A 14,990-nucleotide genomic window follows, 5' to 3' on the forward strand; every position below is an offset into this window, starting at 1 on the left:
CCCTTTTTCCCCAATTTTTTCCCTATTTTTCCCAGGTTTTATCCTCCAATTTTCCCCATTTTTCCCCCCAATTTCCCCCATTTTTTCCCAATTTTCCTCCAATTTTCCCCCCAATTTCCCCATTTTTCCCTCGTTTATCCCCTATTTTTTCCCCATTTTCCCCCCATTTTTCCCCATTTTTTCCCATTTTTCCCCCAATTCTTCCCCATTTCCCCCCCCCCATTTTTTCCCCATTTTCCCCCCAATTTTTCCCTTTTTTCCCCCCAATTTTCCCCCAATTTTCCCCAATTTTCCCCCATTTTTTCCCCGTTTTTTCCCCATTTTTTCCCATTTTTCCTGACTTTTCTCCCTGTGTTCCCACAGCTGATCCAGTTCCTGATCTCCCTGGTGCAATCCAACCGGATCCTCGGCGTCAAGAGGAAAATGTGAGAGCAATTCCCCAAAATCCCCCCCAAAAAATTCGGGATTGGGACCCCCCCCAAATCCCAAAATTCCTCGGGAAGGGGCTGGGCTGGCAGGTGGGAGTGCAGAATTCCTGGAATTCCCAAATATCCCAAAATCCTGGAATTGTGGCCTCGCAGGGAGGGGAATTTGGAATTCTGGGATTTTCCCGTTCTCCTGGAATTCTCTGGGAATTCCGTCCTAAAATCCCCAAAATCCGTTCCCAACCCCTCTCTCCTGGGAAAATCCTGGGAAAAATAAAAATAACTCGGAAAAAATCCCTGAAAAATCATGGAAAACCTCCAAAAAAATCCTGGAAAAATACCTGGAAACCCCCCAAAAAAATTCCTGAAAAATCCCTGAAAATACCTGGGAAACTCCCAAAAAAATCCTGGAAAATATCTGGAAAAAATCATGGAAAAACCCCAAAATAATCCTGGAAAATATCTGGAAAAAATCATGGAAAAAACCTTGGAAAATCATGGAAAAAATCTAGAAAAAGTCATGGAAAAAACCTGGGAAAATCCTGGGAAAAATCTGGAAAAAGTCATGGAAAAAAACTGGGAAAATACTGGAAAATATCTGGAAAAAGTCGTGGAAAAAACCTGGGAAAATCCTGGAAAATATCTGGAAAAAATCATGGAAAAACTCCAAAATAATCCTGGAAAATATCTGGAAAAAATCATGGAAAAAACCTGGGAAAATCCTGGAAAATATCTGGGAAAAGTCATGGAAAAACCTGGGAAAATCCTGGAAAAAATCTGGAAAAAGTCATGGAAAAAAAATGGGAAAATCCTGGAAAATATCTGGAAAAACCCTGGGAAAATCCAGCAAAAAATCTGGAAAAACCCTGGGAAAATCCTGGAAAAAATCAGGATAAAATCATGGAAAAACCCCAAAATAATCCTGGAAAATATCTGGAAAAAGTCATGGAAAAAACCTGGGAAAATCCTGGAAAAAATCTGGAAAAAGTCATGGAAAAAAACTGGGAAAATCCTGGAAAAGATCTGGAAAAAATCATGGAAAAAAACCTGGGAAAATCCTGGAAAATATATGGAAAAAATCATGGAAAAACCCCAAAAAAATCCTGGAAAATATCTGGAAAAAATCATGGGAAAAAACTGGGAAAATCCTGGAAAATATCTGAAAAAATGTCATGGAAAAAACTAGGAAAATCCTGGAAAAAATAATGGAAAAAGTCATGGAAAAACCTGGGAAAATCCTGGAAAATATCTGGGAAAAGTCATGGAAAAACACCAAAATAATCCTGGAAAATATCTGGAAAAAATCATGGAAAGTCCCCCAAAAAATCCTGGAAAATATCTGGGAAAAAATCATGGAAAAACACCAAAATAATCCTGGAAAATATCTGGAAAAAATCATGGAAAAACCCTGGGAAAATCCTGGGAAAAAATCTGGAAAAAGTCATGGAAAAAAACTGGGAAAATCCTGGAAAAAATCTGGAAAAAGTCATGGGAAAACCCCCAAAAATCCTGGAAAATATCTGGAAAAAATCATGGAAAAAACCTGGGAAAATCTGGAAAAAATCTGGAAAAAGTCATGGAAAAAAACTGGGAAAATCCTGGAAAAAATCTGGAAAAAGTCATGGAAAAAAACTGGGAAAATCCTGGAAAAAATCTGGAAAAAAAAATGGAAAAAACCTGGGAAAATCCTGGAAAAAAATCTGGAAAAATCATGGAAAAACCCCAAAATAATCCTGGAAAATATCTGGAAAAAATCCTGGAAAAAACCTGGGAAAATCCAGGAAAAAATCTGGAAAAAGTCATGGAAAAAACCTGGGAAAATCCTGGGAAATATCTAGAAAAAATCATGGAAAATACCTGGGAAAATCCTGGAAAAAATCTGGGAAAAGTCATGGAAAAAACTGGGAAAATCCTGGGAAAAAATCTGGAAAAAGTCATGGAAAAAATCTGGAAAAAGTCATGGGAAAACCCCCAAAAATCCTGGAAAATATCTGGAAAAAATCATGGAAAAAACCTGGGAAAATCCTGGAAAAAATCTGGAAAAAGTCATGGAAAAAAACTGGGAAAATCCTGGAAAAAATCTGGAAAAAGTCATGGAAAAAAACTGGGAAAATCCTGGAAAAAATCTGGAAAAAATCATGGAAAAAAACTGGGAAAATCCTGGAAAAAATCTGGAAAAAGTCATGGAAAAACCTGGGGAAATCCTGGAAAATATCTGGAAAAAATCATGGAAAAACCCCAAAAAAATCCTGGAAAAAACCTGGGAAAATCCTGGAAAATATCTGGAAAACCCTTGGGAAAATCCTAAAAAAAAACCTGAAAAATACCTGGAAAACCCCCAAAAAATCCTGGAAAATATCTGGAAAAAATCATGGGAAAACCTGGGAAAATCCTGGAAAATATCTGGAAAAAATCATGGAAAAAACTGGGAAAATCCTGGAAAAAATCTGGAAAAAGTCATGGAAAAAACTGGGAAAATCCTGGAAAATATCTGGAAAAAGTCATGGAAAAAACCTGGGAAAATCCTGGAAAAAATCAGGATAAAATCATGGAAAAACCCCAAAATAATCCTGGAAAATATCTGGAAAAAGTCATGGAAAACAACTGGGAAAATCCTGGAAAAAATCTGGAAAAAGTCATGGAAAAAAACTGGGAAAATGATGGAAAAAATCTGGAAAAAAATCATGGAAAAAACCTGGGAAAATCCTGGAAAATATCTGGAAAAAATCATGGAAAAAACTGGGAAAATCCTGGAAAATATCTGGAAAAAGTCATGGAAAAACCTGGGAAAATCCTGGAAAATATCTGGAAAAAGTCATGGAAAAAACCCCCAAAAAATCCTGGAAAATATCTGGAAAAAATCATGGAAAAAACCTGGGAAAATCCTGGAAAATATCTGGAAAAATACCTGGGAAAAAACTTGAAAAATACCTGGAAAACCCCAAAAAATCCTGGAAAATATCTGGAAAAAATCATGGAAAAACCCCAAAATAATCCTGGAAAATATCTGGGAAAAGTCATGGGAAAAAACTGGGAAAATCCTGGAAAATATCTGGAAAAAATCATGGGAAAACCCCAAAAAAATCCTGGAAAATATCTGGAAAAAATCATGGGAAAACCTGGGAAAATCCTGGAAAATATCTGGAAAAAATCATGGAAAAAAACTGGGAAAAACCTGGGAAAATCCCCTGGAAAAAACTTGAAAAATACCTGGAAAACCCAAAAAAAATCCTGGAAAATATCTGGAAAAAGTCATGGAAAAAACCTGGGAAAATCCTGGAAAATATCTGGGAAAAGTCATGGAAAAAACCTGGGAAAATCCTGGAAAAAATCTGGGAAAAGTCATGGAAAAAACTGGGAAAATCCTGGGAAAAAATCTGGAAAAAGTCATGGAAAAAAACTGGGAAAATCCTGGAAAAAATCTGGAAAAAGTCATGGGAAAACCCCCAAAAATCCTGGAAAATATCTGGAAAAAATCATGGAAAAAACCTGGGAAAATCCTGGAAAAAATCTGGAAAAAGTCATGGAAAAAAACTGGGAAAATCCTGGAAAAAATCTGGAAAAAGTCATGGAAAAAAACTGGGAAAATCCTGGAAAAAATCTGGAAAAAAAAAATGGAAAAAACCTGGGAAAATCCTGGAAAAAAATCTGGAAAAATCATGGAAAAACCCCAAAATAATCCTGGAAAATATCTGGAAAAAATCATGGAAAACAACTGGGAAAATCCAGGAAAAAATCTGGAAAAAGTCATGGAAAAAACCTGGAAAATCCTGGAAAATATCTGGAAAAAATCATGGAAAAACCCAAAAAAAATCCTGGAAAATATCTGGGAAAAATCATGGAAAAAACCTGGGAAAATCCTGGAAAATATCTGGAAAAAATCATGGAAAAAACTGGGAAAATCCTGGAAAATATCTGGAAAAAGTCATGGAAAAAACTGGGAAAATCCAGGAAAATATCTGGAAAAAGTCATGGAAAAAACCCCCAAAAAATCCTGGAAAATATCTGGAAAAAATCATGGAAAAAACCTGGGAAAATCCTGGAAAATATCTGGAAAAATACCTGGGAAAAAACTTGAAAAATACCTGGAAAACCCCCAAAAAATCCTGGAAAATATCTGGAAAAAATCATGGAAAAACCCCAAAATAATCCTGGAAAATATCTGGGAAAAGTCATGGGAAAAAACTGGGAAAATCCTGGAAAATATCTGGAAAAAATCATGGGAAAACCCCAAAAAAATCCTGGAAAATATCTGGAAAAAATCATGGGAAAACCTGGGAAAATCCTGGAAAATATCTGGAAAAAATCATGGAAAAAAACTGGGAAAAACCTGGGAAAATCCCCTGGAAAAAACTTGAAAAATACCTGGAAAACCCAAAAAAAATCCTGGAAAATATCTGGAAAAAGTCATGGAAAAAACCTGGGAAAATCCTGGAAAATATCTGGGAAAAGTCATGGAAAAAACCTGGGAAAATCCTGGAAAAAATCTGGGAAAAGTCATGGAAAAAACTGGGAAAATCCTGGGAAAAAATCTGGAAAAAGTCATGGAAAAAAACTGGGAAAATCCTGGAAAAAATCTGGAAAAAGTCATGGGAAAACCCCCAAAAAATCCTGGAAAATATCTGGAAAAAATCATGGAAAAAACCTGGGAAAATCCTGGAAAAAATCTGGAAAAAGTCATGGAAAAAAACTGGGAAAATCCTGGAAAAAATCTGGAAAAAGTCATGGAAAAAAACTGGGAAAATCCTGGAAAAAATCTGGAAAAAAAAAATGGAAAAAACCTGGGAAAATCCTGGAAAAAAATCTGGAAAAATCATGGAAAAACCCCAAAATAATCCTGGAAAATATCTGGAAAAAATCATGGAAAACAACTGGGAAAATCCAGGAAAAAATCTGGAAAAAGTCATGGAAAAAACCTGGGAAAATCCTGGAAAATATCTGGAAAAAATCATGGAAAAACCCAAAAAAAATCCTGGAAAATATCTGGGAAAAATCATGGAAAAAACCTGGGAAAATCCTGGAAAATATCTGGAAAAAATCATGGAAAAAACTGGGAAAATCCTGGAAAATATCTGGAAAAAGTCATGGAAAAAACTGGGAAAATCCAGGAAAATATCTGGAAAAAGTCATGGAAAAAACCCCCAAAAAATCCTGGAAAATATCTGGAAAAAATCATGGAAAAAACCTGGGAAAATCCTGGAAAATATCTGGAAAAATACCTGGGAAAAAACTTGAAAAATACCTGGAAAACCCCCAAAAAATCCTGGAAAATATCTGGAAAAAATCATGGAAAAACCCCAAAATAATCCTGGAAAATATCTGGGAAAAGTCATGGGAAAAAACTGGGAAAATCCTGGAAAATATCTGGAAAAAATCATGGGAAAACCCCAAAAAAATCCTGGAAAATATCTGGAAAAAATCATGGGAAAACCTGGGAAAATCCTGGAAAATATCTGGAAAAAATCATGGAAAAAAACTGGGAAAAACCTGGGAAAATCCCCTGGAAAAAACTTGAAAAATACCTGGAAAACCCAAAAAAAATCCTGGAAAATATCTGGAAAAAGTCATGGAAAAAACCTGGGAAAATCCTGGAAAAAATCTGGAAAAACCCTGGGAAAATCCTTAAAAAAAAACTGAAAAATACCTGGAAAAACCCCCAAAAAACCCAGAAAAAATCCTGGAAAACCTCTGGAAAAATCCTGGGGAAATCCTGAAAATCCCAGGAAAAATCCTGGATAACCTTTGGAAAAATACTTAAATAAACCCTGGAAAAATCCTGGAAAAAATCCAAATAAAAACCTGGAAAAAACCTGGAAAAACTTAAAAAACACCCAGAAAAAATCCTGGAATACCTCTGGAAAATTTCTGGGAAAAAACCTGGAAAAGTCCTGAAAAAAAACCTGGAAAACCTCTGGAAAAATCTTGAAAAAAATCCTGGAAAAATCCTGGAAAAAATCCCAAATAAAAACCTGGAAAATTCCCTGGAAAAATCCAGGGAAAAAATCTGGGAAAATCGTGGGGAAAAAATGGAAAAATATCTGGAAAAACCTCAAAAAAAATCCTGAAAAAAAACCAGAAAAAATCCTGGAAAACCTCTGGAAAAATTCTGGGAAAATCCTGAAAAAATCCTGGGAAAATCCTGAAAAAAACCTAGAAAAAATCCGAGATAAAAACCTGGAAAATCCCCTGGAAAAATCCAGGGGAAAAACTTAGAAAATCATGGAAAAAAACTTGAAAAATGTCTTGAAAAGTCCCCCAAAAAATCCTGGAGAAATCCTGAAAAAATCCCAGAAAAAATCCTGGAAAAGCTCTGGAAAAACCCTGGGAAAATCCTGAAAATCCCAGAAAAAATCCTGGAAAACCTCTGGAAAAATCTTGAAAAAAAAACCTGGAAAAATCCTGGAAAAATCCCAGATAAAAACCTGGAAAACCTTTGGAAAAATCCTGAAAAAAATCCTGGAAAAATCCTGGAAAAAATCCCAAATAAAAACCTGGAGAATCCCCTGGAAAAATCCAGGAAAAAAATCTGGGAAAAAAAGTGGAGGAAAAAAAACGGAAAAATATTTGGAAAAGCCTCAAAAAAACCCCCTGAAAAATCCTGAAAAAAACCCAGAAAAAATCCTGGAAAACCTCTGGAAAAACCCTGGGAAAATCCTGAAAATCCCAGAAAAAATCCTGGAAAACCTTTGGAAAAATCCTGGGAAAATCCTGAAAAAATCCTGGAAAATCCCCTAGAAAAATCTTGAAAAAAAACCTGGAAAAATCCTGGAAAAATCCCAGATAAAAACCTGGAAAATCCTCTGGAAAAATCCAAGGAAAAAATCTGGGAAAATCGTGGAAAAAACCTTAAAAATATCTGGAAAAGCCCCCAAAAAAACCTGGAAAAATCCTGAAAAAAAACCAGAAAAAATCCTGGAAAAATCCTGGAATTCCCAAAATTTTCCCTCCCAAAAATCCCGGAAAATTCCTGGAATTTTTCCTGGTTTTTTTCTTATTTTTGGGATTTCCCAGCCCCTGATCCTTTTCCCAGATTTTTTTTTGGGAATTCCCAACCCCTGATCCTTTTCCCAGATTTATTTTGGTCTTTCCCAACCCCTGATCCTTTTCCCAGATTTATTTTTTGGGAATTCCCAACCCCTGATCCTTTTCCCAGATTTATTTTTTGGGAATTCCCAACCCCTGATCCTTTTCCCAGATTTATTTTTAGGAATTCCCAACCCCTGATCCTTTTCCCAGATTTATTTTTTGGGATTTCCCAACCCCTGATCCTTTTCCCAGATTTATTTTGGGAATTCCCAACCCCTGATCCTTTTCCCAGGTTTATTTTGGGAATTCCCAGCCCCTGATCCTTTTCCCGGATTTATTTTTTGGGAATTCCCAACCCCTGATCCTTTTCCCAGATTTATTTTTTGGGAATTCCCAGTCCCTGATCCTTTTCCCAGATTTATTTTTTGGGAATTCTCATCCCCTGATCCTTTTCCCAGATTTATTTTTTGGGAATTCCCAGTCCCTGATCCTTTTCCCAGATTTATTTTTAGGATTTCCCAACCCCTGATCCTTTTCCCGGATTTATTTTTTGGGATTTCCCAACCCCTGATCCTTTTCCCCGATTTTTTTTTTGGGAATTCCCAACCCCTGATCCTTTTCCCAGATTTATTTTTTGGGATTTCCCAACCCCTGATCCTTTTCCCAGATTTATTTTTTGGGAATTCCCAACCCCTGATCCTTTTCCCAGATTTATTTTTTGGGAATTCCCAACCCCTGATCCTTTTCCCAGATTTATTTTTTGGGATTTCCCAACCCCGGATCCTTTTCCCAGATTTATTTTTTGGGAATTCCCAACCCCTGATCCCTTTCCCAGATTTATTTTTTGGGATTTCCCAGTCCCTGATCCTTTTCCCAGATTTATTTTTTGGCAATTCCCAACCCCTGATCCTTTTCCCAGATTTATTTTAGGAATTCCCAACCCCTGATCCTTTTCCCAGATTTATTTTTTGGGAATTCCCAACCCCTGATCCTTTTCCCAGATTTATTTTTTGGGAATTCCCAACCCCTGATCCTTTTCCCAGATTTATTTTGGGATTTCCCAACCCCTGATCCTTTTCCCGGATTTATTTTTTGGGATTTCCCAGCCCCGGATCCTTTTCCCGGATTTATTTTTTGGGAATTCCCAGCCCCTGATCCTTTTCCCAGATTTATTTTTTAGGATTTCCCAACCCCTGATCCTTTTCCTGGAATTTTTCCCGGGGTTTTTTTGGGATTTCCCAGCCCCTGATGCTTTTCCTGGAATTTTTCCTGGGGTTTTTTTTGGGAATTCCCAGCCCCGGATCCTTTTCCCGGATTTATTTTTTGGGAATTCCCAACCCCTGATCCTTTTCCCGGATTTTTTTTTTTTGGGAATAACCAGTCCCTGATCCTTTTCCCAGATTTATTTTTGGGAATTCCCAACCCCAGATCCTTTTTCTGGAATTTTCCTGGTGGTTTTTTGGGATTTCCCACCCCCTGATCCTTTTCCTGGAATTTTTCCTGGGTTTTTTTTTGGGAATTCCCAGTCCCGGATCCTTTTCCCAGATTTATTTTTTGGGATTTCCCACCCCCTGATCCTTTTCCTGGAATTTTTCCCGGGGTTTTTTTTGGGAATTCCCAACCCCGGATCCTTTTCCCAGATTTATTTTTTGGGAATTCCCAGTCCCTGAGGGTTTTCCCGGATTTATTTTTCGGGAATTCGTAGCCCCTGATGCTTTTCCCGGATTTATTTTTCGGGAATTCCCAGTCCCTGATGGTTTTCCCGGTGTTTTTTCTGGGATCTGCAGCCCCCTGATGCTGAACGACGGCGGCCCCGCCCACCCCGTGCCCAAGTACAGCCGGCCCCTCTCGCTCGAGCACCACGGCAGCAACAGCTACAGCGTCAGCATCCCGAAAAAACTGTGGGATTTATGGGATTGGGATTGGGATTGATTGGGATTTATGGGATTTATTGGGATTTATTGGATTGGGATTTATTGGGAATTCCCTGGAGCACCACGGCAACAACAGCTACAGCGTCAGCATCCCGAAAAAACTGTGGGATTTGTGGGATTTGGGGGGTTAGAAATGGGATTTATGAGATTGGGATTGATGGGATTTATTGGGATTTGTGGGATTTGTTGGGATTTGTGGGATTGAGTGGGGTTAGAAATGGGATTTATGGGATTGGGATTTATTGGGATTTGTGGGATTGAGTGGGGTTGGGATTGGGATTGATGGGATTGGGATTTATTTGGATTGGGATTTATGGGATTGGGATTGATTGGGAATTCCCTGGAGCACCACGGCAACAACAGCTACAGCGTCAGCACCCCAAAAAATCCATGGGATTTCTGGGATTTGTGGGGTTGGGATTTATTGGGATTTGTTGGGATTGGGATTGGGATTTATTGGGAGTTCCCTGGAGCACCACGGCAGCAACAGCTACAGCATATGCATCCCAAAAAAACTGTGGGATTTATTGGGATTGGTGGGATTTGGGGGGTTGGGAATGGAATTTATGGGATTGGGATTGGGATTGATGGGATTGGGATTTATTGGGATTTATTGGGATTTATGGAATTGGGATTTATTGGGAATTCCCTGCAGCACCACGGCAACAACAGCTACAGCGTCAGCATCCCGAAAAAACTTTGGGATTTCTGGGATTGGTGGGGTTGGGAATGGGATTTATGGGATTGGGATTGGGATTTTTGGGATTGGGATTTATGGGATTTATTGGGATTTATGGGATTTGGAGAATTGGGATTTATTGGGAATTCCCTGGAGCACCACAGCAGCAACAGCTACAGCATCAGCATCCCGAAAATTCCATGGGATTGGTGGGATTGGTGGGGTTGGGAATGGGATTTATGGGATTGGGATTGGGATTTATGGGATTGGGATTGGGATTTATGGGATTGGGATTTATTGGGATTTATGGGATTGGGATTTATTGGGAATTCCCTGGAGCACCACAGCAACAACAGCTACAGCGTCAGCATCCCAAAAATTCCTTGGGATTTCTGGGATTGGTGGGATTGGTGGGGTTGGGATTGGGATTTATGGGATTGGGATTGATGGGATTTATTGGGATTTGTTGGGATTTATTGGGATTTTTGGGATTGGGATTTATTGGGAATTCCCTGGAGCACCACGGCAACAACAGCTACACCGTCAGTATCCCAAAAAATCCATGGGATTGATTGGGATGATTGGGATTGGGATTGGGATTGGGATTTATTGGGATTAGGATTTATGGGATTGGGATTTATTGGGATTTATTGGGATTGGGATTGGGATTGAGTGGGGTTAGGAATGGGATTTTTGGGATTGGGATTGATGGGATTGGGATTGATGGGATGGGGATTGGGATTCATGGGATTGGGATTGATGGGATTGGGATTGGGATTTATGGGATTGGGATTGGGATTGGTGGGATTGGGATTTATTGGGATTTATGGGATTGGGATTTATTGGGAATTCCCTGGAGCACCACGGCAGCAACAGCTACAGCGTCAGCATCCCGAAAAATCCGTGGGATTTCTGGGATTGGTGGGATTTGGGGGGTTGGGAATGGGATTTATGGGATTGGGATCAGGATTTATGGGATTTGGAGAATTGGGATTTATTGGGAATTACCTGGAGCACCACGGGAATTCCAACTACACCGTCAGTATCCCAAAAATTTATGGGATTGGTGGGATTTGTGGGATTTGTGGGATTGAGAGGGGTTGGGATTGGGATTTATGGGATTTATTGGGAATTCCCTGGAGCACCACGGCAGCAACAGCTACAGCGTCAGCATCCCGAAAAAACTGTGGGATTTCTGGGATTGGTGGGATTGGGAATGGGATTTATGGGATTGGGATTGGGATTTATGGGATTGGGATTGGGATTTATTGGGATTTATGGGATTGGGATTTATTGGGAATTCCCTGGAGCACCACGGCAACAACAGCTACAGCGTCAGCATCCCAAAAAAACTGTGGGATTTATTGGGATTGGTGGGGTTGGGATTTATTGGGATTTATGGGATTGGGATTTATTGGGATTGGGATTTATGGGATTTATTGGGATTGAGTGGGGTTAGAAATGGGATGATTGGGATTGGGATTGGGAGTGATGGGATTGGGAGTGATGGGATTGGGATTGGGATTGATGGGATTGGGATTTATGGGATTTGTTGGGATTTATTGGGAATTCCCTGGAGCACAACGGGAATTCCAACTACCCCGTCAGTATCCCAAAAATCCATGGGATTTATGGGATTTATTGGGATTTGTGGGATTGAGTGGGGTTAGAAATGGGATTGAGTGGGATTGGGATTGGCATTGATGGGATTGGGATTATTGGGACTGGGATTTATGGGATTGGGATTGGGATTTATTGGGAACTCCTTGGAGCACCACGGCAACAACAACTACACTGTCAGTATCCCAAAAAATCCATGGGATTGAGTGCGATTTATGGGATTTATGGGATTAGGATTCATACATATGGGATTTATTGGGATTTGTGGGATTGGGATTTATTGGGATTTCTGGGACCAGGGATTTCTTGGACTGGGATTTCTTGGGATCAGGATTTCTTGGGATCGGGATTTATTGGGATTTATTGGGAATAGGATTTATTGGGATTTATTGGGAGTGGGATTTCTGGGATTGGGATTTATTGGGATTTCTGGGACCGGGGATTTCCGGGACGGGGATTTGTAGGGATCAGGATTTATTTGGATCAGGATTTATTGGAATTGGGATTTATTGGGAATGGGATTTATTGGGATTTATTGGGAATGGGATTTCTGGGATTGGGATTTGTTGGGATTTCTGGGACCGGGGATTTCCGGGACGGGGATTTGTAGGGATCAGGATTTATTGGGAATGGGATTTATTTTGATTGGGATTTATTGGGAATGGGATTTATTGGGATTTATTGGGAGTGGGATTTATTGGGAATGGGATTTATTGGGATTTCTGGGACTGGGATTTCTTGGGATTGGGATTTATTGGGAATGGGATTTCTGGGATTGGGATTTATTGGGATTTCTGGGACCGGGGATTTCCGGGACTGGGATTTCTTGGGATCAGGATTTATTGGGATTGGGATTTATTGGGAATGGGATTTATTGGGATTTATTGAGAATGGGATTTCTGGGATTGGGATTTATTGGGATTTTGGGACCGGGGATTTCCGGGACGGGGATTTGTAGGGATCAGGATTTATTGGGAATGGGATTTATTGGGATTGGGATTTATTGGGAAGGGGATTTATTGGGATTTATTGGGAGTGGGATTTATTGGGAATGGGATTTATTGGGATTGAGATTTATTGGGATTTCTGGGACTGGCATTTCTTGGGATCGGGATTTATTGGGATCAGGATTTATTGGGAATGGGATTTATTGGGATTTATTGGGAATGGGATTTCTGGGATTGGGATTTATTGGGAATTCTGGGACCAGGGATTTCTGGGATTGGGATTTATTGGGATTTCTGGGACCGGGGATTTCTTGGACTGGGATTTCTAGGGATCAGGATTTATTGGGAATGGGATTTATTGGGACTGGGATTTATTGGGATTTATTGGGAATGGGATTTCTGGGATTGAGATTTATTGGGATTTCTGGGACCGGGGATTTCTTGGACCGGGATTTCTAGGGATCAGGATTTATTGGGATTGGGATTTTTTGGGAATGGGATTTCCAGGATTGGGATTTATTGGGATTTCTGGGACCGGGGATTTCTGGGACTGGGATTTCTTGGGATCAGGATTTATTGGGATTGGGCTTTATTGGGATTGGGATTTATTGGGATTTATTGGGAATGGGATTTATTGAGATTTATTGTGAATGGGATTTCTGGGACCGGGGATTTATTGGGAATTCTGGGACCGGGGATTTCTGGGACTGGGATTTCTTGGGATTGGGATTTATTGGGATTTCCGGGACCAGGGATTTCTTCGACTGGGATTTCTTGGGATCAGGATTTATTGGGATTGGGATTTCTGGGATTGAGATTTATTGGGATTTATTGGGAGTGGGATTTCTGGGATTGGGATTTATTGGGATTTCTGGGACCGGGGATTTCTTGGACTGGGATTTCTTGGGATCAGGATTTATTGGGATCAGGATTTATTGGGATCGGGATTTATTGGGATTGGGATTTATTGGGAATGGGATTTATTGGGATTTATTGGGAATGGGATTTCTGGGATTGGGATTTATTGGGAATTCTGGGACCAGGGATTTCTGGGACAGGGATTTCTGGGATTGGGATTTATTGGGATTTCTGGGACCGGGGATTTCTTGGACTGGGATTTCTTGGGATCAGGATTTATTGGGATTGGGATTTATTGGGAATGGGATTTATTGGGATTTATTGGGAATGGGATTTCTGGGATTGAGATTTATTGGGATTTCTGGGACCGGGGATTTCCTGGACCGAGATTTCTAGGGATCAGGATTTATTGGGATTGGGATTTATTTGGATTGGGATTTATTGGGATTTATTGGGATTGGGATTTCTGGGACTGGGATTTATTGGGATTGGGATTTATTGGGAATGGGATTTATTGGGATTTATTGGGAATGGGATTTCTGGGATTGGGTTTTATTGGGAATGGGATTTATTGGGATTTATTGGGATCAGAATTTCTGGGATTGGGATTTATTGGGATTTCTGGGATTTATTGGGATTTCTGGGACCGGGGATTTCCGGGACGGGGATTTCTAGGGATGAGGATTTCAGGGATGGGTTTGGCCGTGCCCTGAGGTCCCCCTCCATTCCCGGTTCCCGGTGTTGCAGGCGCCGGGCGCGGCTCTGTCGGGCCCCGCGCTGCTCCCGGCCGGGCCCGGCCCCGCCTCGGGCCCCATCATCGCCGACGTCACCGAGCTGCCCCCGTCCAGCCCCGAGGCCTCGCCGGGGGGCAGCCTGGACGGCAGGTGGGAGAGAATTCCCAAAAATTCCCTGGGAATGGGGGCCCTGAAATCCCTGGGAATGGGGGAGGGAGCCTGGACGGCAGGTGGGAGAGAATTCCCAAAAATTCCCTGGAAATGGGGGCCCTGAAATCCCTGGGAATGGGGGAGGGAGCCTGGATGGCAGGTGGGAGAGAATTCCCGGAATTCCGTGGGAATGGGATCCCAAAAATCCCTGGGAATGGGGGCCCTGAAATCCCTGGGAATGGGGGAGGGAGCCTGGACGGCAGCTGGGAGAGAATTCCCAAAAATTCCGTGGGAATGGGATCCCAAAAATCTCTGGGAATGGGGGCCCTGAAATCCCTGGGAATGGGGGAGGGAACCTAGACGGTAGGTGGGAGAGAATTCCCGGAATTCCATTGGAATGGGGGCCCTGAAATCCCTGGCAACGGGGGAGATGGGAATGGATGGGAGGTGGGAGAGAATTCCCAAAATTCCGTGGGAATGGGGGCCCTGAAATCCCTGGGAATGGGGGAGGGAACCTAGACGGTAGGTGGGAGAGAATTCCCGGAATTCCATTGGAATGGGGCCCCTGAAATCCCTGGGAATGGGACCCCAAAAATCTCTGGGAATGGGGTCCTAAA

General features: G+C 40.8%; 1 protein-coding gene across 1 annotated transcript in view; it reads left to right on the forward strand.

The window, feature by feature from the left end:
- The window catches only part of HSF1 (heat shock transcription factor 1), a 44,650-nt gene that overhangs the window by 7,314 nt on the left and 22,346 nt on the right, over window positions 1–14,990 (forward strand). Inside the window, exons 3-5 of the mRNA XM_059848874.1 lie at window positions 353–425; window positions 9,239–9,332; window positions 14,237–14,373. Coding sequence (XP_059704857.1) covers window positions 353–425; window positions 9,239–9,332; window positions 14,237–14,373 — 304 coding nt within the window. The remainder of the gene's footprint in view (window positions 1–352; window positions 426–9,238; window positions 9,333–14,236; window positions 14,374–14,990) is intronic.

This window comes from Haemorhous mexicanus, chromosome 1 (genome assembly GCF_027477595.1).
Source record: "Haemorhous mexicanus isolate bHaeMex1 chromosome 1, bHaeMex1.pri, whole genome shotgun sequence".
Classification (NCBI taxonomy): Eukaryota; Metazoa; Chordata; class Aves; order Passeriformes; family Fringillidae; genus Haemorhous; species Haemorhous mexicanus.